At 33.0% G+C, this 26,736-nt stretch overlaps 2 protein-coding genes across 2 annotated transcripts in view; both read right to left on the reverse strand.

Moving 5' to 3' along the window:
• LOC144853518 (uncharacterized) lies at positions 1 to 11,576 on the reverse strand. Its single transcript, XM_078711211.1, has 19 exons — positions 11,537 to 11,576; positions 10,513 to 10,698; positions 9,472 to 9,798; positions 8,765 to 9,109; positions 8,003 to 8,341; positions 7,472 to 7,807; positions 6,790 to 7,239; positions 5,468 to 5,566; positions 5,174 to 5,261; positions 4,711 to 4,819; positions 4,314 to 4,390; positions 4,028 to 4,139; positions 3,703 to 3,803; positions 3,178 to 3,289; positions 2,506 to 2,732; positions 2,221 to 2,287; positions 1,814 to 1,917; positions 1,225 to 1,393; positions 1 to 1,004 (listed from the first exon to the last, which is right to left on the reverse strand). Exons 1-19 carry the CDS (start codon positions 11,574 to 11,576, stop codon positions 951 to 953), a joined length of 3,342 nt encoding a protein of 1,113 aa, XP_078567337.1. The 3' UTR covers positions 1 to 950.
• LOC144853519 (scavenger receptor cysteine-rich type 1 protein M160-like) overlaps positions 11,169 to 26,736 on the reverse strand; it is a 17,132-nt gene continuing 1,564 nt past the window's right edge. The window contains exons 4-26 of the mRNA XM_078711212.1: positions 26,016 to 26,360; positions 25,412 to 25,744; positions 24,883 to 25,221; positions 23,980 to 24,312; positions 23,475 to 23,807; positions 22,949 to 23,281; positions 22,464 to 22,796; positions 21,651 to 21,983; positions 20,575 to 20,907; positions 20,027 to 20,362; positions 19,353 to 19,796; positions 18,847 to 18,945; positions 18,350 to 18,437; positions 17,922 to 18,030; positions 17,728 to 17,804; positions 17,231 to 17,342; positions 16,841 to 16,941; positions 16,124 to 16,235; positions 15,589 to 15,815; positions 15,301 to 15,367; positions 14,815 to 14,921; positions 13,950 to 14,118; positions 11,169 to 13,546 (exon numbers count right to left, since the gene is read on the reverse strand). Of these exons, the coding sequence (XP_078567338.1) occupies positions 13,493 to 13,546; positions 13,950 to 14,118; positions 14,815 to 14,921; positions 15,301 to 15,367; positions 15,589 to 15,815; positions 16,124 to 16,235; positions 16,841 to 16,941; positions 17,231 to 17,342; positions 17,728 to 17,804; positions 17,922 to 18,030; positions 18,350 to 18,437; positions 18,847 to 18,945; positions 19,353 to 19,796; positions 20,027 to 20,362; positions 20,575 to 20,907; positions 21,651 to 21,983; positions 22,464 to 22,796; positions 22,949 to 23,281; positions 23,475 to 23,807; positions 23,980 to 24,312; positions 24,883 to 25,221; positions 25,412 to 25,744; positions 26,016 to 26,360 (5,117 nt within the window). The 3' untranslated portion in view covers positions 11,169 to 13,492. The remainder of the gene's footprint in view (positions 13,547 to 13,949; positions 14,119 to 14,814; positions 14,922 to 15,300; positions 15,368 to 15,588; positions 15,816 to 16,123; positions 16,236 to 16,840; positions 16,942 to 17,230; positions 17,343 to 17,727; positions 17,805 to 17,921; positions 18,031 to 18,349; positions 18,438 to 18,846; positions 18,946 to 19,352; positions 19,797 to 20,026; positions 20,363 to 20,574; positions 20,908 to 21,650; positions 21,984 to 22,463; positions 22,797 to 22,948; positions 23,282 to 23,474; positions 23,808 to 23,979; positions 24,313 to 24,882; positions 25,222 to 25,411; positions 25,745 to 26,015; positions 26,361 to 26,736) is intronic.

Raw genomic sequence — 26,736 nt, forward strand, 5'->3', positions numbered from 1 at the left:
TTAACCAACTATTTAGTACAGTCGTAAGTACACTCACATTATACTTACCGGATAAGAAATCCACTTGTACTTTAATCTGAGTAGCTTGTTAGTTAGTCTATTGTTTCCGTCCTCATATCCAATATTGATATCGGCGCTATTATGCTCTAATAGGTATAAAAACATATTTTCCCAAATTCTAAACCTACGATGGTTTTTATAAGTTGTATTTACTCTGAAGGAGAACCGGGAACTTACAAAAGTTAATTAAGTAAAACATCTTAAGATATGTACGAGGGTATTTTATACATTAAATCTATGATCATTAACTAATCGTTATAAATATCGTCGATTTGTCTATGAATAGGCTAAATCAATAATGATTTAGTTGAAATAATAATCTTATTCAATCTAGGAAGAAAAAGTTTATAAATAACCACTATTTGTCTATCTATACTTAATGATTGTTATATAAACTTATATTATATTATTTGTCTATTTACACTTTGTTAAATCTACAGTAGGCAATATTCACTAAAACGATATAAATAACTGGTATTTGTCTATTTACACTTAGCTGTTAAATCTACAGTAGGCAATGTTTACTAAAATAATATAAATAACTGGTATTTACACTTAATAATTGTTAAAAAACACATCACATTACTATTACTAGGCAATATTCACTCAAACGATATCAACAACTGGTATATGTCTAGTACTTAAACTAAATAATCTTCTTTATAATCCACATATTATAATCTATTTATGTAATCTGTAAAATGTTATTGTATTATACTAAAGCACGATTTTTGTGAAGTTTTGACAACATGGCCTGTTTCTGTTAAATACCGTCAATAAAAATACCGTAGGCGTCGTATCAATAACTGCGTTTTGCTATTCCTCTTAGTCCCCTGAGTGTTTAAGATGTATCCATTAGCTCACAGTATCTTCAATATGTGATGAAGTTGTTAAAGTGTTCGTGTGGTGACACGTTCTATGTGTTCGCTCCAAGCATTACGTACCTTGGTTGAAAAACATAATAAAAGTCGTTTAAAGCGAAATTCTAAAGCTTATACGCATGTGTTATTCATGTTTCCAACTTTCAAATCCCTCTCTACGCATGCGTATAAGCTGACGCTTTCGATTCGCGCGAACAAATTCGCATAGTGGAAAATCAGCTTTTATATATATGTATATATAAACGTTTATAACAATTCGTAAACAAAATGAATTTATATTTACCTGTTTACTAAAAAGAAATTGAGAAAGGAAAATGACAAAACCTTGGAGACCATTAACAATAACAAATAATAAATCAAATATAATAGTGCCGCCGATAACAAGAAAAATACCCAGAATCCAAGTGATACCAAAAACTGCCAGCAACGGTAAGAAAGACTTCGCAATATTTCTATATGAAAGACATAGAGATCATTATAAATGAATAAATTACATACGAAATCATGAAAAATATAGAGATCATTATAATTTAATAAAGAAATGCATACGAAATTATGAAAAAAGATAGAGATCATTATAAATTAATAAAAACATACATTCGAATTCAATGAATCGGTCCCTTCTGATCGCAAAGAATCTAATAAACTTCATTCTTTTTCCTTTTTACCAGATAGGATACCAACAAAAGTATTGTCAGTGAAATAATGTTTAAAGTAATATTAGAATGATCGCATATTACACGAATGTTACACGAGAAATAATAGATTATTTTGGTTTTTTTTGTGAAAGGTCATCATGCAGCCATCGGGACCAACTGCACAACATCCAATCAAAAGGACGGGAAAAGCCTTTTACTAATAACAAACAGTACCTGGAGTTTTTTGGATTTTTTGTTTCTATGTTCGTTGGCTGCACAGCATTCTTAAGCGTTTTGGTTGTCTTACATGCCACCATAGCTAATTGAACTGAAGTGAGCTGAAAAAGACCAAATCAATTCAATTCAATTCCACATATATTTAGCCTAAAAAAATCAGCATGGACTTTACACAACAAAAGGCTATTTTCTGTAGTAGACGACAACATGTTAAACAACAATTTAAAAGTACATATATCATATAAGTACATAATTCTCATCTCTTTAATATAGTTGTATGACCCCTTTTACATCGAATAGAAAAATGTCAGATTTTACAACACGGGCGTTTTATATGTGGAAAGTCCGTATAGTTTGGATAGTAAATTACATTTCGTGACCGCAATAACCGTATAACAACTTACTAGAATCAGAAATACCGCCGTCGAGTAAAAAACAAACATAGATCGACTGGTGATGCTGAGCCAACAGCTGATAAAATATGAAATAAATATTATTTAATAAAATAGTGCTTAGATAAATATCACAATGATTGCTGAAACTGAAAGGTAAATGTTTTTTGAAACTGTAAATTGATCTTGCCAATATATGTTTATATGTTGGATTTTAATAAATAAAAATCACAATTAATGTTTCTCTTCGTGTGACAAGCAAAGATAAGAAAATAATCATAGATTAAAGTCACTTACCTGTTTTCATCAACATACCCACTTCTAAAACCTCCGATAGTTGCACAAACAATCACTACTGGAGCTATGTAGGATAGGGGGCGGTAGATGTGTATATTTTTGGTATGGTCAAAATACGGAAAGTGAACTTTCAACCATATATCAGTCGATGCGCATAACATCCAGAGAAACGCACACGTGCTCATGTACTGGAGCAGTGCACCTGTGACCTCACAAAGGTACGATGGCTGTAATTATGAAAAAAGACATGATTTGTCTTTATTTGAAAGTAGGTAAAAACAAAAACAGTTAGAAATCGATTACTGTATATAAATTAGAAGTTTTGATTTTTAAATTATAACATTATTTTGAAATAGATACAAGATAATGTTATAATGAAAAATAAACCATAGGTAGTTTAGCGAGTACAAGTAACACTGTTGTGAGGGCATAAGGTCAACATATAATTATTAATAGAGTCTATTTCGAGTACAGTGGGACTAGACTCTGCACTCATATTTCGTTCTTTTCTTTAGTCCTCTCAAAATATAATCTGCTATTTTTGGAAAGTTGAACTAGCGTTTGAGATTATTATACGCCATGAAGTATTAGCTTTGCAAGACAGTTATAAGAAGGCACTATGTATTATCATAGGAAAATGTATTTTCTATTGTAATAATTATGTCTACTAACCTTGCTTGCCATACTCGTGACATAATCAGTAAACAGAAACATAAGGTCTCTCAGGCAAACAGAAAGTACAATGTTTCGTACGATGATAAATCTTGTATTTAAACGAAGCGCTCTGAAGAAGAAAATAATGAAAAAACAGGGAGGCCATATAATTTGAATGATAACATGCTTGAAATGTTTAAAGAGGTGTTTAATCATTTTATGTATGTACAGTTATTTAAACCCACCCAATGTATTGTATTATTTATTTATACTGGGTGACATCTTCAGTCAAAGACTGGTCTTCCAAAGGGCCCAGTTATGACTGTGGCTGTGATGTACTATAGTACACAGGGGTGACCCACTACTCATCTCGAAAGATGTACTAGGTTCTTTAAAGTGCACATGAGCTAGATGTGTACACTGGACCTACGGTTTATAGTCCTTCTCCGAGCAATATTCTACCACCAGAACCATGAAGTAATGTTTTAATTCGGAAATGAAATAAACATGTAATTCTGTGACGAGTCTTTGACAAAAACTTACCTGACATACATGAACGATATGTACGTAGGAATTGAAACAGATATCGATAATCCAAGACAGAGATATGTCATAACCGACAGAATCGTCTCCCAGCTTGTGTCCTAAAGTTGATAACAACATATTATTATAAACATATGTAATTTCAATTTGAATGTGCATATGATCATGGGAGTTACAAAGTGCATCGAAAGTGAATTACTATGGGTTTTTCACAATAGTATTAAACTAGGAAACTTGTCATTGATAAACTAGATTGCGTTGCGTCCACGTCGTTGCGTTGCGTCCACGTTGTTGCGTTGCGTCTCTCTAGTGTAACGATGCCTACCTGAGGATGTATTGTAACTTTCATCATTATTGAAAAGCTTGTTAGATGCTCGCTTTCACAATTAATTGTTCCATTTACCTCCTCGGTTATTAGACCTTCCGATGACCAAATTCTAACAGAAAAAAGATCAAATTCATATAATTATGCATTAAGATACTTTAAACAAATTTATAACATTATTGATTACAAATTAGCCATTTATGATAATGATATATGCTCGACTCAATATATGTATGTTTTTTGAAAAATGTACTTGTATTCTGCAAATTGAAAAAAATAAACTTACTCCAAAATTGGATCAAAATACGTGCATATAGGTTCTAACGTCGACCCTTTAGGAACGTCAATCGTAAATGGAAGTGTCTACACATTAACGTAAATTAAAAATGTTCTATTAGATATGAAAATAAATATCTTTTGAAATGAAATTTGAATATGCATTCAATAAAAACAATGTTGAGATTACAAAGCTGAATATACTTTAGAGAAAAGCATAGAAGAGAAAATCATTATTTTGAGTAAACACATTATTATCAGAGACTCCCTGTTATTATAATAACATAAAGTAAATCAACAATGATTTACTCATAATCAAATTAATTATTTGGGTAAATAACAAAAAAAAATAGTATTACGATACATCTTGAATAAACAAAACCAACTAATAATACTGATAAACTTACCAAATTGTTAGGATATGTGAAACGTGCCTTCGCAGACAACATCTCCCCAAGTGGCGAGTATACGTTTAAACCAAAGATGCCTGCATATGCGTAGATATGTGTATTTGAGCTGATAAAATAAAACATCAGTTGTACTATGCTAATTTATATGAATATTCATTTTTTTTTTCTGAACGCCTTTTTGAACGTTGAGTTTTTTTAAATACTACATTGTTAGAAACAACATTGTAAATGGAAACAACTTCCTATTTCAACAAGATTGTGAAAGATTGTTGGAGATCATTATTTAAGTTGGTGATAATTGGTCTCTGAAGCCTATAACATCTGGGTAAAATAACTAGGCCGAACTGACCCTTGACCCCTAAATCACGAAGAGTCTAACAAGCCTATTCTATAACTTAACAATACTGTCATTTTACGATCTGTACTTAATTGAATTATATTAATTAATTCTGATGTTTACCTTTCTTCAAAAAATGGAACGGTTTCATTTTTACTTAATTTTGAAAGATCAAGAGACATCAGATAAGACGACGTAGCCAATTCTAAGTCTGTTATAATAAAGAAATTATTATTTTTATAAATTTATTAATTAGAAAGGCATAGTTTTTGTGATGATCGCCGCAATTTTGATAACAACACTATTGGGATGAAATGATGATTATAAAGGCAAACTGTAAAAAAACGTCGATATAAAAGAGATACAATAAAGTTCAGTACAGTTTAGTCGATATAGAAACGAATCGGTGCAACTTACTTGAAAATTGAGTTTGTTCAGGATAGAAGGTATACATAAACGGCTCCGAATCCACCAATTCCAGAAAATTAGTGTCATTTGAGGTCGGTGAATCAATAACTAAAAAGAAATTATATTATAATGAAATAATTACAACCAGTAACTGACAAATAATTGCTATCATCAACACTATCATAGAGTACTATAATGGTCGGTTCTAAAAACTAATGCTCAAAAGCTTCCAAACTATGCGCACCACATGCCTTATCATATTTGGTATTTACTCTATAGGTTTATGAGGTATAACGATAACATCAGTACGTTAAGGAGTGGCAGTATGTATGTAGCGTTAGTAAAGAATGGAGTGGCAGTATGTATGTAGCGTTAGTAAAGAATGGAATGACAGTATGTATGTATGTAGGTAGCAAGTACAGTAGCGGCAGTAAATTATGTAGCGACGGTAAGCAGGTATGTAACGGCAGTATGAATTATAGCAACAGTGAGGTATATGGAGTGGCAGTAATTGGTAAGGTAAGTAGTAGCGGCAGTAAGGTAAGTAGCAGCAGTAAGGTAAGTAGCGGCAGTAAGGTAAGTAGCGGCAGTAAGGTAAGTAGCAACATTAAGGTAAGTAGCGGCAATAAGGTAAGTAGCGGCAGTAAGGTAAGTAGCGTCAGTAAGGTACTGTAAGTAGCAGCAGTAAGGTAAGTAGCGGCAGTAAGGTAAGTAGCGCCAGTAAGGTACTGTAAGTAACAGCAGTAAGGTAAGTAGCGGCAGTAAGGTAAGTAGCGTCAGTAAGGTACTGTAAGTAACAGCAGTAAGGTAAGTAGCGGCAGTAAGGTAAGTAGCGCCAGTAAGGTACTGTAAGTAACAGCAGTAAGGTAAGTAGCGGCAGTAAGGTAAGTAGCGGCAGTAAGGTAAGTAGCGCCAGTAAGGTAAGTAGCGCCAGTAAGGTACTGTAAGTAACAACAGTAAGGTAAGTAGCGCCAGTAAGGTACTGTAAGTAACAACAGTAAGGTAAGTAGCGGCAGTAAGGTAAGTAGCGCCTGTAAGGTACTGTAAGTAACAGCAGTAAAGTAAGTAGCGGCAGTAAGGTAAGTAGCGCCAGTAAGGTAAGTAGCGCCAGTAAGGTACTGTAAGTAACAACAGTAAGGTAAGTAGCGGCAGTAAGGTAAGTAGCGCCAGTAAGGTACTGTAAGTAACAGCAGTAAGGTAAGTAGCGGCAGTAAGGTAAGTAGTGACAGTATGCAGTAGCAGGCTCTGATGTAATGTGTATAACGGCAGTATATGAAAAGAAAAGAAAAGAACAATCACCAAACAGTAAGATAAGTATATTAGTTTACTACCAAAATACCCGAAGCTTGCCGATGACAGATTGTTGGATTCTTCGGAATCAATAAGTAGGAAATCTACATTGTACAGCAGTTCACTCGTGTTAGCACTGGTGTTGAAGAAATCTGGTAAGAAACGTATACACTCCACTCGTACCACATAGTCCTGTATTATGCACAAACCACCAGATTCATTACGGGACAAGTAGCACTCAAAGAGGGATGACTCGGAACCATTACACATGAAGCTGAAGACCGGGTTTTTATAAGCTTCCGGCAGGTGTTTGTCCGGCTTATTCGTATCGTAATAAAGGACACCTTGATGGCCTAACTCTTTGCAGACTACATCGGATTCGGGCATGCCCCAACTATCTAAGCAGATTTGGTTGAAATCCTTGCCATCATAAATGGAAACTACGCCTTCGTAAAAGCCAAATTTTCCAAACAGAAATGTAACGAACGACTCTGTGAGAAAACAACAAATAGTTTAGTTTTAATGCAAAGATATGATTGGCTGATTTATTATCACGTGTGTTGCTGTACAAAAACAATAATCACAATAAACGTACAAGTTGTTATTGTTAATCTTCTTTAAAATTTGTTTTAGATATAGATATACCTCACTACCAAAATACTATTATCGGTGATGTTGCTAATAATATTATGTGATATACAAACTTATTTTGAAATACTTTACCATCAACAATTGGTATACAGACGACACTGACATCATCGACATGTGTGCACTCATCCACGTAAATAAAATTACAGTCAATGAGTTTACTTTCATTCCCAGTACATTGTATTTCGTTTAGCATAATGATACTTTCTTCCTCAGTAACATTGCCTAATGAAAATGAATATGCTCCTTTGTAGAAGCCAATCTCCCGACAGATCACATTGGCTACAGTAATGCTGAATTCATGACCGCATATTGTGCCAAATCCTGAACCATCAAAATAGCTAAGACGAACTAAGCCTTTATAACTCCTCCAGTCATCAGTCAATTTAACTTCTATATCTTGTTCTCTTTCTGCAATACAAATAACGCAAAATAAATTTCCATATTTCAAAGTATTTTTCTAAAAGTGTGTGTTTGGCGATGTTGATTTAATTTTGCCAAGATATCATTAAATCGACATTTGCCATTTTTAACTAATACAATATTTTATCAAAATTAATTTACAAAAATTCTACTTTAACCAGAAAATTACAAGCAATACTTTACCCATAGTAATTGGAACGCAAACGACACTAACATCATGTTCATGCGTACAATTGTCAACAAACTCATACATGCAGTCAATGAGCCTAGATTCATTCCCGTAGCATTTTATTTTATTAAGCATTATAATGCTGTCTTTTCCAATATCACTTTCTCCTAACGAATATGAATACGCTCCTTGGTAGAAGCCGAGTTCATTACAAATTATGTGAGCAGTTTCAATTTCAAAATCTTTGCCACAGATTGTTCCAAATCCAGAATCGTCTACGTAACTTAACTGAACTAGGCCTTCGTATGTATGTACACTTCCAGTTAGTTTAAGTGTAATGTTTTGTTTTGATTCTACAAAAAAATATAAAAAAATGTTTGCCTTAATAAACTGTTGCGTACTGATGCAACATTCTATTCGGTAAAATTTCACTACTACAGTATGGTGTTTTTCAAATAATAAAAATAAATTTATTTTAAGGACATACGGTATATGAATTATGTTGTATATTTGCCGTGAATAATAGTACATTTCTAAAACATTAAAATATTTAAATGTATTCAACACGCGACTTTGTCGGTCGGTCGGTTGGTCGGTCGGTCGGTTAGTCGGTAAACACTAACTTGAGCACGCGACTGCAGCCATGGATATGGCCTTGTTTTTATACTGTACGGAACATGACATTTTATTACCATATTAATTGTAAAATTATGGCAAAATTAGATGGAAAAGGAATATGTTTAACACACTATTCAAAAATAGAATAGTTAACTTACCTTCTGTAATTGGAACACATTGAATAGACAAGTCACTCGTATGACCACATGCTTTACTAACATATTTTGAATATTTACAATCAATAAGATTTTGTTCCGAGCCATTACAGAACAAATCACTAAGCACAATGTCTTCAGTTCCAGCGCCAAATGCTGCGTCTCTGCTAATGTTCGCTGCCCCTTGCACGAAGCCAAGCTTGTTGCAGATAAAGTGTCCAGTGTGAATAGTGACGTCATCATTGCATACGCTACCCCATTTTTCCTGAGTACTGTACTTTATATCCAATCTTCCTTGGAATGCATGACTCTTACTGTCATTAAGACGGAAAGACAAATTACCATCGGCTGTAAACAAAAATTTAAGAATAGGAAAGCTAAGCAAATGAACATTCATGTAAATCTAACAGCTCAGAAGACAGGTGGTCGACATGAAATCCACACCTGTTGTTTTTGCATTGGAAAATAATAAGAAAAGCGTCATTATTTTGTTTTTGAAACATTGTATTTGTATGGACAATTGGAAAACATAGTCTTATAGAAGTCCTTCCTACTATTCTCCATGATTCAACATAGATCAGAAAGGATCGAGTTGATTTTGCTTCTGTTACCATTAAAATCACATAAGCTTTCATCTTTAACACACTGAACAAATTACCATCATGTCATTCCGGTTCTAAAGAATTGATTAATTTAATGAGAAAACTTACATTTGTATATCGGCATACATGTTAGTAACACATCAGTAGAGTTTGCACTGGCTGGCAACCCCCATCCCCCATGTTGACAATCATGTAGAACATTTTCTGTACTTTTGCATTTGAAGTCATCAACATTGGGTAGAGTAACTCTTGGACCTGATCTTAGCTGTTGATCATGGTGAATTACACCAATGAATCCAAGTTGACGACAGGCCACTTTGGAATCGTACAACCCCCAGTTTTCGTTAAAAACTGGCCCCCACCTATCGTTATACTTCAGCTCTAGTCGTCCCTTGTGAAGTTCATCTGCTTGGTTAATTCGTAAGTATTCTGAATCTAGATAAAGAATATGAAAATAAAAAATAACTAATTGAGAATAATTTATTAAGGACAGGGTATATGAATTATGTTGTATATTTGCCGTGAAAAATAGTACATTTCTAAAACATTAATGGGAATATTTAAATTTGTTAATTTTGATGCATTTTGTAAGTATTAATACAATCGAGAATACAATCTCCAGTACGTGTTATTACACCTAACAGAATAGCCAGTCATGGAGGTTATAGAACCATCTCATAAACATCACTGAACCACCTTTGATCGCTCAGTAATTTTACAAATATCTATATAATAATAATCTAAAAAGATTTGTGTAATTCGTGAAACCATTGTTACAAAGTTTTCTTTTCTATTTATTTAATTTTTAGACTGTTGTTGCAATGGAGTTTGAACTTATAAAGCCACTGGGCCATACCTGGCTGAAAAAAACATAATAAAAATAACCGAAATAAATTCGGTAATACTGTTTCAAATTAGGTTGTTTTTCTTTTCAAATAAGGAAAACAAACATGTCTTCGTCGCTTCTAGTGAAGCCCCTAGTTAATGTTGTTGTAACTCAATATATTTTAGATATAAGCATAACTTTACCCAATTCGATAGCTGTACAAATAAGTTCAATTTCGTCACACTGAACATTGTGTTTAGTTGTTGTGCTGCATCTGCCGAGTATATTTTCCCGCCCATTACAGTCGTACACGTCTGTCTTACTCGCTATTTGAGCCACCTCTACTATCGTAAAACTGTCGAAGTCAATAAAACCGAACCCCTTGCACGCAACTTTGGCAGATTTGTCGTTTAAGCTTGTGAAACAGACCGGTAACCAGTCACTATCCACTAGTGTTTGTAGACGTCCTCTATACTGGTGATCGTCTGCGTTGACAAGCCTGGTCTCATCTATAAGAATGTATACAGTTTAAGCGTGGTTCCCACTTGCGACGCAACATACGCAACGTAGGAAAATGCCCTTCCAATAACTGCGTTTGCCCCCGCCAGCGTGAAATCAAACCGCGATGTTTGCAACACTGTTGCGTCCTCGGTTCACACTTGTGATTACGCAATACGTCGTAGGGTTACGTTACGTTGCGTCGCTAGTGGGAACCACGCTTAATTCTATGAATATTGGAGGAACTTTTAAGAACAGAATTCATGGCAGTTGTTCATAGTATAGGCCTATAGTTGTTAATATAATAATCCACAATCCAATCAGCGTTTGTGCAAATTGATTTTTGAAATACTATAGGTTGTTTTTGTGGAAGTTGCTACTGTTAATTCCTGGTGATTTTTTTTCTCTTTTTGTTTTGTATGATTTGTATATGGATGTACTATCCGAAATAAAATAAATGAATGAATGAATAGGCCTATACCACAATTAGTATATTATTTATTCTTAGTAGTAGTTCAATGTAACTGGTAATTACTTCAAATAATAAATATTATATTTCAGAACACATGGTTGTTTAAATGTAAGTATGTCTTTAAAGTAACTTTAACTAAAGGTTTACAACCTATAGTTACTTTCGTGAAACTAGCACTTTCAAATAGTTGGACTTAACTTTCATTTCATTTATTTATTCGACCAATAATAAAACAGATACAGAACAGAAACAAAGCACAATGGTCAGGGGCAACTAAAGCAAAACAATTACTATAACTCAAAGAATCAGTTGCCCCTTAAAAAACATCGAAATAGTATAAAATTAGTATAAGAGAGACCTTTACTATTACTACTTACTGTCTGATGATAACAGATCTCCAAATATCACAGTAGCCATTAACATGACGAGATGAATTTGTATAATATGTAACATGTTTATTTCATGTATGGTATACACTTAGGTCTAACCTTTCCACAACTGCTTCGGCAAATGGTCACTAGCGAAATTAAATATACGATCCTAAACTATTGTATTAAATAGTATTACTGCAATTGACAAAGGGCACGTCGGCACTCTATCATTCTTTGATGAAATTACATCTGGGATAGGATAATTAGAATTCTTGCTTATAAATTTAATATAGGCCTACAGTATAACAATAGCTATCGTTTAGTTTTCATTAATGACAATGAAATAAAATCAACAATAGTAGACAATTAGTCTTTAGTACGATTCTTCAATCGTTACGAAATGAAATATGATACTGATCATTATAGAATATAATTAATAATTAATTACTATTAATAAATATAAATTGTTGACCAGCAATATTTACGTTGCTAAGTGATTGTCGTCTATGTTACCATTTTTAAATTGAAAAGCTTGACGACGGTTTGTTGTCCATGTTGTTTTCAATTCCTGTGTGCGCTGAGTCAAACATTAATAGTAGTAGATTAATATCCTTCTTGTCGACTAGGCTAACTTATCTGCACGAATCGAATATCCCCCAATTTGCATGCTGTCCATTTTTCAAATTGCCAAACAATAGATGGAACTATGAATACGCATGCGCGTATTATAGCAATGTTTTCAATTCTCCTAATGAAAAGGGAGCTTAATAATGTCCATGGTTACCATTGTGTACCAATGCTTTTATTCTTACTCAAAATAAAATATTTTTCTATAGTTTACAATACAATTTACTAAATTATTAAATAGAAAATATAGGTACGTTACAGTAATATGAATCTAAGAAATGAAAGTAGCTTAAAGATATATTTTCCCCCTGAAAAACACATTTTTTTGTTCAACATGCCATTTTAATGTCACTAATAGTTATTTACTTTGACCAAAAATTGGATCGAAACAACAAATAGTTACCTGAAAAAAATTGTAATTTAAAGCAAAAAATACTCAAATTAGCTGCCAGCCAATGAATTTTTGGTTGAATTTAATCATTTATTTTGTCATTTCATAAGTGAAAATATTGTTCTGTTTTTTTTTTATTAACTGTATTAAAACTATAAAATAACCTATTCAAAGTCAGATTTAATTAATCATTTTGCATGTTTTTGAGGACAATACATCTTTAAATTATACATTTTTATATTTGTTTCATTTTGTTTACCCTTTCCATACTGATACTCCACATGCGTCACAGAGACACTAAATCGTTTAAATCTTATCTTACAACTTCTCCATTTATTTTAAAAAGTATGTTCTCTAATTCCGCCTACTCCTAATAGATGCTGATTCATGTCGGAGAGCTACTAATTCAAATGAACAATGGTTTGTTTTTTAAACAAGTCTGATTCTAGACTATAACTGTAACTGTAACCAAGTTAAAATTAACTCTTCCCTGCTATAACCATCTACGAATACGATATTCGGTACATTTTTTACTTGCTTATTTATATTTAAATTATTTCTATTTGCAAGAATGTAAATTATTCTATTAGGGTGTCTTGTGGTCATACACTCTCTGATTTCTGTCCGCCAGTTAAATTATTTCTTCAATAAGACCGCTAAAAGTGTCTAGTTTCTACAGGCTCTTTGATTTCTGTCCTCCAGTTCATCGTATTTCTTTAATGAGGGCACTATAATGTCCTTGTGGTTGCACGCTCTTTGATTTCTGTCCTCCAGTTCATCGTATTTCTTTAATGAGGGCACTATAATGTCCTTGTGGTTGCACGCTCTTTGATTTCTGTCCTCCAGTTCATCGTATTTTTTTAATGAGGGCACTATAATGTCCTTGTGGTTGCACGCTCTTTGATTTCTGTCCTCCAGTTCATCGTATTTCTTTAATGAGGGCACTATAATGTCCTTGTGGTCGCACGCTCTTTGCTTTCTGTCCAAGCATTATGTACCTTAGTATCAAAATTTAAAATAAAAATTTAATTTTTATTTCAAAATTTAAAATAAAAATCTAGTTTTTGTTTAAAGACTTACTTCATGATCTCATTGAAAATGTTTGTGAAAATGTTACCGAAATAAAAATTAAGTAATTATATACCTCATATAAGACGGTTAATTAGACAATTTCAGTTTAATAACAAATGGTAATGTACTACCTTGGCTCAACAGTTTTTAGTCTATGCTAAAGTTGAAATTAGATAGTGTATTTATGAGTGCCAGTTATGAAAAGATTGACCTAATGTGGTTCTTTTCATTATTAAAATCAATATAACACTCGAATTCAAGAACAAGCAGCATAGGCTTGAAATAGCAATAACATTGTCAAATTAAAACAAAATATTAATTTATATTTACCTGTTTACTAAAAAGAAATTGAGAAAGGAAAAGAACGAAACCTTGGAGACCATTAACAATAACAAATAATAAATCAAATATAATAGTGCCGCCGATAACAAGAAAAATACCCAGAATCCAGGTGATACCAAAAACTGCCAGCAGAGGTAGGAAAGACTTGGCCATATTTCTATATGAAAGAGGAGGCCATTATACATTAATAAAGAAACATGTATACAAACGTAAAGGTGCAAGTAATTACAAAGTAGTAAAATCATTTTAGAACCTATGCAGTTGTGTAGGTAGCGCAATGCACAGGCGGATAATGCCCTGATCCCCTGATCCCCTCGGTTGATCCTCGGATCAATGAGGCTTAGTTCAACACTTAATCTTATCAGTTCATTTTATATAACTGCATAGCGTACTTAAAGATGCTTTGTTCCCCTGGAAAATAATTTTTACAATTTTTTGTTGTTGAATACGCCATTTAAATGTCACGTAATAGTTAAAAATTGGATCTAACAAAATGTATTTATCTGAAAAAACTGTAATTTAAAGCAAAAAGGTCAAATTGGCTGCCAGCCAATGAATTTTTGGTTGAATTTAACCATTTATTATGTTATTTTATAATTGAAAACGGTTTTTTTCCTACGGAAGTGCATTGATTAACTTTATTAAAACTACAAAATAACCTATTCATAGTCCGATTAAATTTTTCTTCATTTTTCAGGTTTTTGGAGAACAATACATCTTTAAAGAAGGATTAGGCAATCACAAATAAGCTGTAATATATCAATTATATATTAGCCCTCCTATTATAAATTAAAAATCAAAACAAGGACAATGTGCTTAAAGAAATTAAATAAATAAAGTAGGTCATCAGTACCTGGATTGTTTTGGATCCTTCGTTGATGCTAAGTTCGCGGGCTGCACAGAATTCTTGAGTGCTTGAGTCGTCTTACATGCCACCATAGCTAACTCTATCGAAATAAGCTGAAAAAAACAAATGTTTTTACCTCCCTGTGTTGTTCTGAGCCTCCGTAGAGGTTGAAAGTTGAACTTCTTTAACTTTAAAATATTTGGTTGATGATTATATGAATCGATTGTCAGGTTATACTACTGTAGAATTAATTACGCCATCTTGTCTGTGCCTTTGGGCAAGATGCTTGTTATTTCATTTATTTCAAAACGATACATACAAATACGATACAGGTAGAGACATTATTGCCAAAAAGCGACCCTAATCACTATCTAGTTAAAAAAAAGTCTTCTATTACACTTGATTGAAAAAAAAATATTTTTAATTAATAATTGGCGATATTTCTTTAGGTTAAAATGATCGTTAGTACTAGTTTAGCTCAATAATACTTACTACAATCAGAACTATCGCAGTCGAGTAAAAAACCCACATAGATCGACTGGTGATACTGAGCCAGCAGCTAAATAAAGTTAAAATCAGAAAATAATAATTATATAAGATGTTCTCACAAAGATTGGTAAATGTTGAGAACGATTGGTATGACTGGAATGGAAGCAAATCAGTTCAAGTGATTTTCATATTAGTTAATTTCTGGACTGGTATATATAGGTAAACTTATAAACAGAATTCAAAAATGTCTATGAAAAATAACATTTAATGAACTACATTATACACACTTACCTGTTTTCATCAACATATCCACTTCTAAAACCTCCGATAGTTGCACAAACAATAAATATTGGGGATATGTATGATAGAGAGCGATAGAAGTATATGTTGTTAGCGTGGTTAAAATACGGAAAGTGAACTTTCAACCATATATCAGTCGATGCGCACAGCATCCAGAGAAACGCACACGTGCTCATGTACTGAAGTAGTGCACCTGTGACCTCACAAAGATACGATGGCTGCAATTGTAAATATATTATTATAGTACTAATAGAAAATAGTATGTTTTCATTTGAACTATTTTCTTTACTTATTACTGTATTTGTGAAAGAATTTTAACAATCCATATAACAATTGTGTGGGTGTGGGTATGAAATAATTTAACAGAGACAGTGTACAGACCAATATAAGTATAACCAGACCATTCACATAACGAAATGTGGTGATTTTTGTTTATTCTTTTAATTAAAAGCCATTAGTACTACTTTTGAAGTGTAATTTGATCTGCATGCACTTTTTTATACAGTATTTAATGTTTTCAACTAACCTTACTTGCCAAACTCGTGACGAAATCAGTAAAAAGAAACATAAGGTCTCTTAAGCAAACAGAAAGTACAATGTTTCGTACGATGATAAATCTTGTATTTAAACGAAGCGTTCTGAAGAATTAAAAAAACAGTAATATATAATGATATGGTTTTATTTCCCAATATAAACCTACAATAAGACAATTAGTATTACAAATATCTATTATGGACAAACAAATAATGCTACATCGTTCGTACTCGATCATATTCACCAATTCTATCACCAATTCTAAGGTATCATTTCCTAAAATTAAGCAATTGAAATTATTGTACAACCTAGGTAGGCAGGCCTAGTAAACTTTAGTTTACAAACTCTGAGTTTTCCAAAGTTTGCTACAATAGACCAGAAAACGTGGACTTTCCTGGTAAACACCAAACAATACATTAATATTGTTGTACAGCCTATGTAAGAAGGCCTAGTCTACACTTGCAAACTTCAGTTTACAAACTCTGAGTTGAGAAAAAAAAGTTTGCTACAGTATACAAGAAAAAACTGGTTTGCACAAGTTAGGTCGTGGACTTTCCTTGTAAAATAATTTTCAGAGGTTTGTGAATTCAGCAAATAGAAGTATTTTAGACATTTAGTAGCCTAGTGTAATATACTACCTAACATGTGTTTGCAAACTGTTTTTACAGCCAATATTAGTTTGAATTGGTGATTGACTTAAAAAACTTACCTTACATACATGAATGATATGTACGTAGGAATGGAAACACATATCGATATTCCAAGACAGAGATATGTCATAACCGAAAGAACCGTCTCCCACAATGTTTTCTACAAATACAACACATTAAATTGAATGTGATTATTTTTAAAGTTTTAATTCCATGTGATTTGGGACAAATGTAAGCATTTTTTTATTGTCAAAAGCTCTTCAAAAAAAATTATTATTTTGAAAATGAAAGTGATTGTTACAAATTTAATATTAGGTATATCTATCTTGTATTGAATAAAAGGATGTATTGAAAATAAAATAAAATCATTGGTCAACTCGCTTGCATTGCATCAACGTCGTTACGTTGCACCTCTAGTGGGAGCCACGCTTGAGGGCAAAGATGCCTACCTGAGGATGTGTTGTAACTTTCATCATTATTGAAAAGCTTGTCAGGTGCTCACTTTCACATTTAATTGTTCCATTTACCTCCTCAGTTACTAGACCTTCCGATGACCAAATTCTAACAGGAAAATAATAAATGAATTATGAAGTCTTTTTCGTTGAGATTAGCTTGAATAATCCATACTTTTAAAACAATATACTGAAAACAGTATAAAATTGATTGAAAAAAACTATGTAGCCCCATTAATGATAGTCTGAAAAGTAACTTCATATAAAAGTTAATCTTTAATAAGACATAATGTATTATTTTCTGTTTGTTACTTAATTGAAATGTGTGTCCTGTACCCAATATCAACCATTTTTACATTTTTTAAAGACTGAATCGTTACTTTTTTTATCCTAGATATACGATGTATTTACAAATAAAAAACACAAAACTAAGTTATTATACAACATACAATTAATAAGTAACTTTTAAAACAACTAGAATAGGAGTTACTTACTGCATAATTGGATCAAAATATGTGCATATAGGTTCAAACGTTGAACCCTTAGGAACATCAACGGTAAACGGAAGAGTCTATAACGTAAATTTTAAAAAAAATGTTGAAGTTATTATAATTCTGCATACCAATTTTTCTCTTTCGTACCTTGAATGCTTTTCTTCATTATTCATACATAATACTGATAAACTTACTAAATTGTTGGGATACGTGAAACGTGCCTTTGCAGACAACATCTCTCCAAGTGGCGAGTATACATTTAAACCAAAGATGCCTCCATATGCATAGATATGTGTATTTGAGCTGATAAAACAAGAAAATACACAATTGTTATGATAATCAAAATAATAATTACTTTGCTTATATATGACTTGACTTAGCAATCCTAGTCAAGAATAAGTATAGTAGTATGTTAATTGCTTAAGTTGTTATTTTATGTATGTTTCCGGTTGCCCTGTTGTCCTGCTTTCTTTTTTAGTTTTTATGGGCTGCCTATACAAGCTTCGCTTTTTTTTAATTTTGCCCCTCTTATTTTAATCATATTTACTGTTATTTTTTATTTATTATGAAATTATAAGAGAAATAAATGTTGATTGATTGATTGATGTATTTTATTGTTTACCTTTCTTCCAAAAATGGAACTTTACCGGTTTTATTTATTTTTGTAAGACTATTTGACATCAGATAAGACGACGTAACCAATTCATAATCTATTATAATAAGATAAATTTAATTCAATTTAATTGTATTGGCTACCGATGGCATCAAGGTCAAATAGCCGATGTTAACCAATGTTACAGTGACAATACGTATTACGTAATTCAAAACAATAATAATAATGTTGACATGACTTGTTGAAAAGTCCATGATCTATCAATCAACCATGATTTTCTACTACATTGGAACTCTCTTTTGGGACCTCCCTATGCAGAGGACCCTTTTCCGGGTGAAACGAACAAAGGATAATAATTATGGTTCCGAAGGAAAGGTGTCACCTGGTAGGGTGTTACTGTCGTATTAAAATATTGATTTCGTTGGAGGTTCGACTTTTACAACCACCGCTCAATGTTAGATGCAACAAAGTATCAAATACAGGTATATTAGACTAATAGTACTTACTTGAAAATTGATTTTGTTCAGGATAGAAGGTATACATAAACGGCTCCGAATTGACCAGTTCCAGGGAATTGGTGACATTTGAGGTTGGTGAATCAATGACTAAAAAGGAACGAAAAATGTATACTAAAATATAAATATTCTAGTCATTCATACAACTGAAATTGAAGGTGATTGAAATTCTACGAATATTTAAAACTGAGATTAGTCTCACAATTTAGTCATGTTTATTTGTACAATTTGTACAATAACCGAGTAGTAATTTCAATAGAAATAAATAAATAATGAAATGAAATGAAATAGAATTATAAGCATATGCGCATAATGATTGATAGCCCTAAAAGTTGCGTAGTCGCGTTGCGCATAGTGATTAAACGAAAGGTCGCTATCGTCGGAAAGAGAAGTAGCATGTAGCAACAAGTAGCACCAAGTAGCACCATTGCCGTCCACAGGAGTGCAGCAATGAGAAAATTATTAAATAATGTATACTATAATAACAAGTTTACTACCAAAATATCCGAAGCTTGCCGATGACAGGTTTTGCGCTTCCTCGGAATCTATAAGTAAGTAATCCACATTATACAGCAGTTCACTCGTGTTAGCACTGGTGTTGAAGAAATCCGGTAATATACGTATACACTCCACACGTACCACATAGTCATTTCGTCTGCATGTACCACCTGATTCATCACGTGCTGTCACACAATCGATGAGAGACGACTCTGAACCATTGCATTTGAAGTTGAAGATTGGGTTTTTATATGGCTCAGGCAGGTCCGGCTTGTTTTTATCGTAATATAGAACAGCTTTGTGGCCTAGTTCTCTACAGATTACTTCAGATTCTAAACGACCCCAAGTATCTAAGCACATTTGGTTGAAGTTTTTGCCATCATAAATGGAGACTATTCCCTCGTAAAAGCCGAATTTCCCAAACAGAAACGTAACGAACGACTCTGTAAGAAAATAATAAATACTTTAATGTAAGGATTAACTTGAAATATTATTTATTAACTATTCTGATTGCTGTAAAACTAGGATGTGCTCAGAAACTGCAGAGAAGGCAGATATCATGCTATTAATTAATTCGGATCTTATGGAAGATCTCGATATTTTAATAACCAATATCAATTGATCGTTATACGGTTGTGATTGTTACTCTTTAATATAATAATTAATAAATTACCCTTAACAATCGGTACACAGACGACACTGACATCATCGGCATGTGTGCACTCATCCACGTAAATAAAATTACAGTCAATGAGTTTACTTTCATTCCCATTGCATTGTATTTCGTTTAGCATAATAATACTTTCTTCCTCAGTAACATTGCCTAATGAAAATGAATATGCTCCTTTGTAGAAACCAATCTCTCGACAGATCACATTGGCTACAGTAATGCTGAATTCATGACCGCATATAGTACCAAATCCTGAACCATCAAAATAGCTAAGACGAACTAAGCCTTCATAACTTCTCCATCCATCAGTCAATTTAACTGCTATATCTCGATCCGTTTCTAAAACAAAAACAAAGAAAAAGAAAGAAGAAATTAAATATTTCAAACGTATTCTATAAGCATATTTCTAAAAATTTTGCATGTTTGTTATAACTGAATGTTAGGCCTAAATAATGAAAAGAAATCACCTAGTGCTGAAAGCTTGTTTAAACTTCCTAATATTTTTATCTACCAGCACTTTCAATATCAAATCATTGAATTCAATACTTTACCCAAAGTAATTGGAACGCAGACGACACTAACATCATGTTCGTGGGTACAATTGTCAACAAACTCGTACATGCAGTCAATGAGCCTAGATTCATTTCCCTGGCATCTTATTTTATTGACCATTATAATGCTGTCCATACCAGTGTCTCCCAAAGAAAATAAATACGCTCCTTGGTAGAAGCCGAGTTCATTGCAGATTACGTGAGCAGTTCCAATGTCGAAATCGTTGCCGCAGACTGTTCCAAATCCAGAATTGTCTACGTAGCTTAATTGGACTAAGCCTTCGTAAACATTTACACCTCCAGTTAGTATAAGTGTCATGCTTTGCTTTGACTCTATGACCAAAAGAAAAATAAATAGTATACCATTAGACAGATATTTTGCATTAGAATCCTATCCTAAAAAAACTTTTCGGTGCAAACTCAGAAAGATATTGTGTACATTGGTCACCTTAGGTTTTGCAACATCCGCAGCAATGATAGAAAGTGATTCTGTTTGAAAGGAATTGAGCAACACAATGTTTTTGTATGTATTTCTTTCCGAATTGATATCGTTAAACACAACAAAATAAATGTTGCTACAGGTATTATCTGTGAACCACCGGGGACGAAACAGGTAAAAGTTATCTAGCTAGAGTAAATTAGGCATAAATATTTGAAAATAGGTTATTGATACAAACAAGCAAGTGTATAAAACCTAATTAATAAATTAATTAATTAGATAAAATATTAAATAACTTTGGAACACGGATAATTGACAAGTGAAATTATCACCTGCTAATATTATTTTGTTAATTTATAATTTTTATTGGCAGAGTATTCAATTAATTGTTTCTTTTGCATCATCCAAAAAAATTATTTTAATACTATTCAGAGATCTACATGAACCTTTATACTAAGAATTTTTTAGATTTTTCTTCATTTCAATCATAGTCTACTTTATTAACAATTAAATATAATTGTGCCCTTATATTGTAAAAGATATTCACTACGATGTGTATTTTAGGCAACACAAATTAATTCATTATAACATTATGGTCACCAAATAACTACTGTATTGTGTAAAAGCAATACTTTACCCAAAGTAATTGGAACGCAAACGACACTAACATCATGTCCATGCGTACAATTGTCCACAAACTCGTACATGCAGTCAATGATCCTAGATTCATTCCCGTAGCATTTTATTTTATTAAGCATTATAATGCTGTCCATACCAGTGTCTCCCAACGAAAATGAATACGCTCCTTGGTAGAAGCCGACTTCATTACATATAATATGAGCAGTTCCAATGTCGAATTCTTTGCCGCAGACTGTTCCAAATCCAGAATCGTCTACGTAGCTTAACTGGACTAAACCTTCGAAAACATTTACACCTCCAGTTAGTTTAAGTTGTATGCTTTGTTTTGACTCTATGACAAAAGAGAAAAGTAATAATTATAGCCATCTGCAGATCTACCGTTCAAATAGTAGGCCTAACCCTACTATATGCAGTACTTTGTATGGTTTTGATCGTGCCTTCTGCCGCATAGGCTCATTTTTATTGGTCTCCCGATCCTATTTGCTCGAGGCTACTACCTACTATTCTTATATGTTTCTTCTAAATCGTATTCTATTTTGCACGGATGTTCACCAACCATAATAATCGCATAGATTTGTACCATGAAAGTGTTTTCCGGTACAGTAGACCTATAATATTTATATCGAGCAACAAAAATGAGTTCATCAAAATTAATTAATGCTTATTTAACCAACATTTTTATTTATTTTATTTCCACACTCAACAAACAGAAAAAGAAATTTGCCAATAACAGGAGGTTTATAAAAACGAAACGGATACAAATAGAGGAACAAATGCCTAATTAGTAAACATATTAAATTCAATACTTTACCCAAAGTAATTGGAACGCAAACGACACTAACATCATGTTCATGCGTACAATCGTCAACAAACTCGTACATGCAGTCAATGAGCCTAGATTCACTTCCATAGCATCTTATTTTATTAAGCATTATAATGCTGTCCATACCAGTGTCTCCCAAAGAAAATGAATACGCTCCTTGGTAGAAGCCGAGTTCATTACAGATTATGTGAGCAGTTACAATGTCGAAATCTTTGCCGCAAATTGTTCCAAATCCAGAATCGTCTACGTAACTTAACTGAACTAGGCCTTCGTATGTATGTACACTTCCAGTTAGTTTAATTGTTATGCTCTGTTTTGACTCTACAACAAAAATAATTTTAATCATGGGACAATTTGGTAAGGATATAAAGATATTCGTTACAGTTTTCAGCCAACACAAACCAGTTTACAAAACTTGAATGACACGATCTCTACTTAAATAATAATTAAAAAAATGTAAAGCAATACTTTACCCAAAGTAATTGGAACGCAGATGACACTAACATCATGTTCGTGCGTACAATCGTCAACAAACTCGTACATGCAGTCAATGAGTCTAGATTCATTCCCGTAGCATTTTATTTTATTGACCATTATAATGCTGTCCATACCAGTGTCTCCCAAAGAAAATGAATACGCTCCTTGGTAGAAGCCGAGTTCATTACAGATTACGTGATCAGTTCCAATGTTGAAATCGTTGCCGCAAACTGTTCCAAATCCAGAGTTGTCTACGTAGCTTAACTGGACCAAACCTTCGTAAGTATTTACACTTCCAGTTAGTTTAAGTGTTATGGTTTGTATTGATTCTATCGCAAAAAGAAAAAAAGATATAGGAATTTAGGCAGATCTGCAATTTGAATAATGACATATCATTGTGCCATAGAGGTAAACAAATTATTAATTACGGAAGGACTGTGTGTGTTAACCAACACAAATATTAAGTTTGTTAAAGTTAATTAATGTTATAATAGAAAAAAACTATGAAAACAATAGTATTACCGAAAGTAATTGGAACGCAGACGACACTAACATCATGTTCATGTGTACAATCGTCCACAAACTCATACATGCAGTCAATGAGCCTAGATTCATTTCCCTGGCATCTTATTTTATTAAGCATTATAATGCTGTCCATACCAGTGTCTCCCAACGAAAATGAATACGCTCCTTGGTAGAAACCAAGTTCATTACAAATTACGTGAGCAGTTCCAATTTCAAAATTTTTTCCGCAGATTGTTCCAAACCCAGAATCGTTTAGGTAGCTTAACTGGACTAATCCTTCGTAAGTAGTTGCGCCTCCAGATAGTTTAAGTGTTATGTTTTGTGTTGACTCTATGACAAAAACAATAATGTAAGACATAAGCCTATCTGCTATTTGAAGAATGACATAGCATTATGCCGTATAGGTGACATTGTATTAATTACTCTAAGACTATATAGTTTAACCAACACGAGTTATCAAAGTTAACTAATACTACAATTTAAAACTAAAGCAATACTTTACCCAAAGTAATTGGAACGCAAACGACACTAACGTCATGTTCGTGCGTACAATTGTCCACAAACTCGTACATGCAGTCAATGAGCCTAGATTCACTTCCCTGGCATCTTATTTTATTAAGCATTATAATGCTGTCCATACCAGTGTCTCCCAACGAAAATGAATAAGCTCCTTGGTAGAAACCGACTTCATTACAGATAATATGAGCAGTTCCAATGTCGAAATCGTTGCCGCAGATTGTTCCAAATCCAGAGTTGTCTACGTAGCTTAACTGAACTAAACCTTCATAAGTATTTACACTTCCAGTTAGTTTAAGTGTTACAATTTCTTTTGACTCTATGACAAAAAGAAACAAAATAATTTTAGAAATATCTTGAAACCGGTAAATGTTTTCACATCAGGTTGAACAAACTCTACTACCTGTACTAATATTTAATGTTTTTATTTTTAAAAATTAAAGACAATTACATAAGTAATGTGCTATATAATGTAGGCTATCGTACCGAAGTTTACCTTCCTTAAGAGAATGGTACAGAATCAGTGTCTGTTCCAATCAACGGTTGTATATATATAATTTGAAAGGTAAATTACTGAAAATGAAAATACTGTGGATCTCAATGGAGATACAAAGTACAATAAGCAAAAAGCTAAATCAAAACGTTAAAGTAAAACAGTCAGAAAATATACAGAGCTTTCGGACAACACTAGCCCTTTATCAGTGCAAAGTTGTTATATATTTATTTATAAATGTTTTTTCATTTATTTTATATTTCTTATAAAGGAAATAAAGCGAACTCAGTAAAAATTTTACTCTTTCAATTCTTTATAAGGAATTCGATGCTAAAACAATATGCATTATGGTATGTATTTTTAACCTACACGAATTTTAAAAGTAATATATTTTACCTATAGTAATTGGAACGCAGACAACACTAACATCATGTTCATGCGTACAATCGTCCACAAACTCATACATGCAGTCAATGAGCCTAGATTCACTTCCCTGACATCTTATCCGATTAAGCATTATAATGCTGCTTTTTCCAGTACCACTTTCTCCCAAAGAAAATGAATACGCTCCTTGGTAGAAGCCGAGTTCATTACAGATTATGTGAGCAGTTCCAATGTTGAAATCTTTTCCGCAGATTGTTCCAAATCCAGAATCGTCCACGTAGCTTAACTGAACCAAACCATCGTAAGTAGTTACACCTCCAGTTAGTTTAAGTGTTATGTTTTGTTTGGACTCTACGACCCAAAAGAAAACAATCATATTAGCAATTATGACGATATGGAATTTGAAAAATGACATAAAATTGCATCCTATGTGTAAAATGATATTCATTACAGTGTGTACTTTAACCAATGTAAATGAGGTCATTGAAATTAATTACCATAAATACTATTTCAACCACAAAAAACTAAAGCAATACTTTACCCATGGTAATTGGAACGCAAACGACACTAACATCATGTTCGTGGGTACAATTGTCAACAAACTCATACATGCAGTCAATGAGCCTAGATTCACTTCCCTGGCATCTTATTTTATTAAGCATTATAATGCTGTCCATACCAGTGTCTCTCAAAGAAAATGAATACGCTCCTTGGTAGAAACCCACTTCATTACAAATTATGTGAGCAGTTCCAATGTCGAAATCTTTTCCGCAAATTGTTCCAAATCCAGAATTGTCTACGTAGCTTAATTGGACCAAACCTTCGTAAGTAGTTACAACTCCAGTTAGTTTAAGTGTTATGTGTGGTTTTGACTCTGAGAACAAAATTTAAGAAATATTTAGCTGGATATCATAGAACCGTATCCCATTCAAGAATATCATTTTGTTTATTTGTTACAATTTAGTAACATTACGATAATTAAATAACAGACGTGAACTTGATTTTCGCGTCAAATATGCCTACATGTATCTCTCAATTTTAACTATTTTGCTATTTTCTTAGTGCCTACAGTTTCCCAGAAAAGTAGGCATCATGGCGTACAAAAACACAAGCAAGAAAAACGAAAAAACACATTGTTAACTTACCTTCTGTAATTGGAACACATTGAATAGACAAGTCACTCGTATGATCACATGCTTTACTAACATATTTTAAATATTTACAATCAATAAGATTTTGTTCCGAGCCACTACAGAAAAATTGACTAAGCACAATGTCTTCAATTCCAGCGCCAAATGCTGCGTCTCTGCTAATGTTTGCTGCCCCTTGAAAGAAGCCTAACTTGGTACAGATGAAATGTCCAGTCTCAATGGTGACGTCATCATTGCATACGCTACCCCATTTTTCCTCAGTACTGTACTTTATATCTAGCCTTCCTTGAAAGCCATGGCTTTGGTTGTCCATAAGACGGAACTCAAAATTACTATCGGCTGTAAATAATTAAACAGTCGTATAATCTCAACATACATATCTACAACGCCTCGCATATCGTATGTACAGTGTGTATGCACAGGTGAACACATTTTATGTAAATTTGTACTACTGGCTTAAAACTGGAGGAGCTACGGTTTTAACCGTTGTAGCTAAGCTAACAAATATGCGGACACCGGGCTACAACAGTCCGACCTCCTACACTGATTTCCCTTGTTCCTTCTTCAGTGTTCTAATTTTCCATATAATAGGTGGAATAACTTTGGAAATATATTCAGCAACACTTTTCGTAAATTCAACTTGGCGTTTGCAATATAATATAAGTATACCATTCATAAAGGAAATTAGCGCCCCCAGCGGTTTATTATGATTCTA

This window comes from Antedon bifida, chromosome 10 (assembly GCF_963402885.1).
Source record: "Antedon bifida chromosome 10, ecAntBifi1.1, whole genome shotgun sequence".
NCBI lineage: Eukaryota > Metazoa > Echinodermata > Crinoidea > Comatulida > Antedonidae > Antedon > Antedon bifida.

What these genes read in the sequence shown, in the direction of transcription:
- LOC144853518 (XM_078711211.1), bottom strand. Translation starts at nt 11,576, where the DNA reads ATGGCTACTGTGATATTTGGAGATCTGTTATCATCAGACA. An exon ending in TATTTTGATCCAATTTTGGA is followed by an intron (nt 4,140 to 4,313) that starts GTAAGTTTATTT and finishes TTTTTCTGTTAG; the next exon opens with AATTTGGTCATCGGAAGGTC. An exon ending in AAGTTACAATACATCCTCAG is followed by an intron (nt 3,804 to 4,027) that starts GTAGGCATCGTT and finishes TATCAACTTTAG; the next exon opens with GACACAAGCTGGGAGACGAT.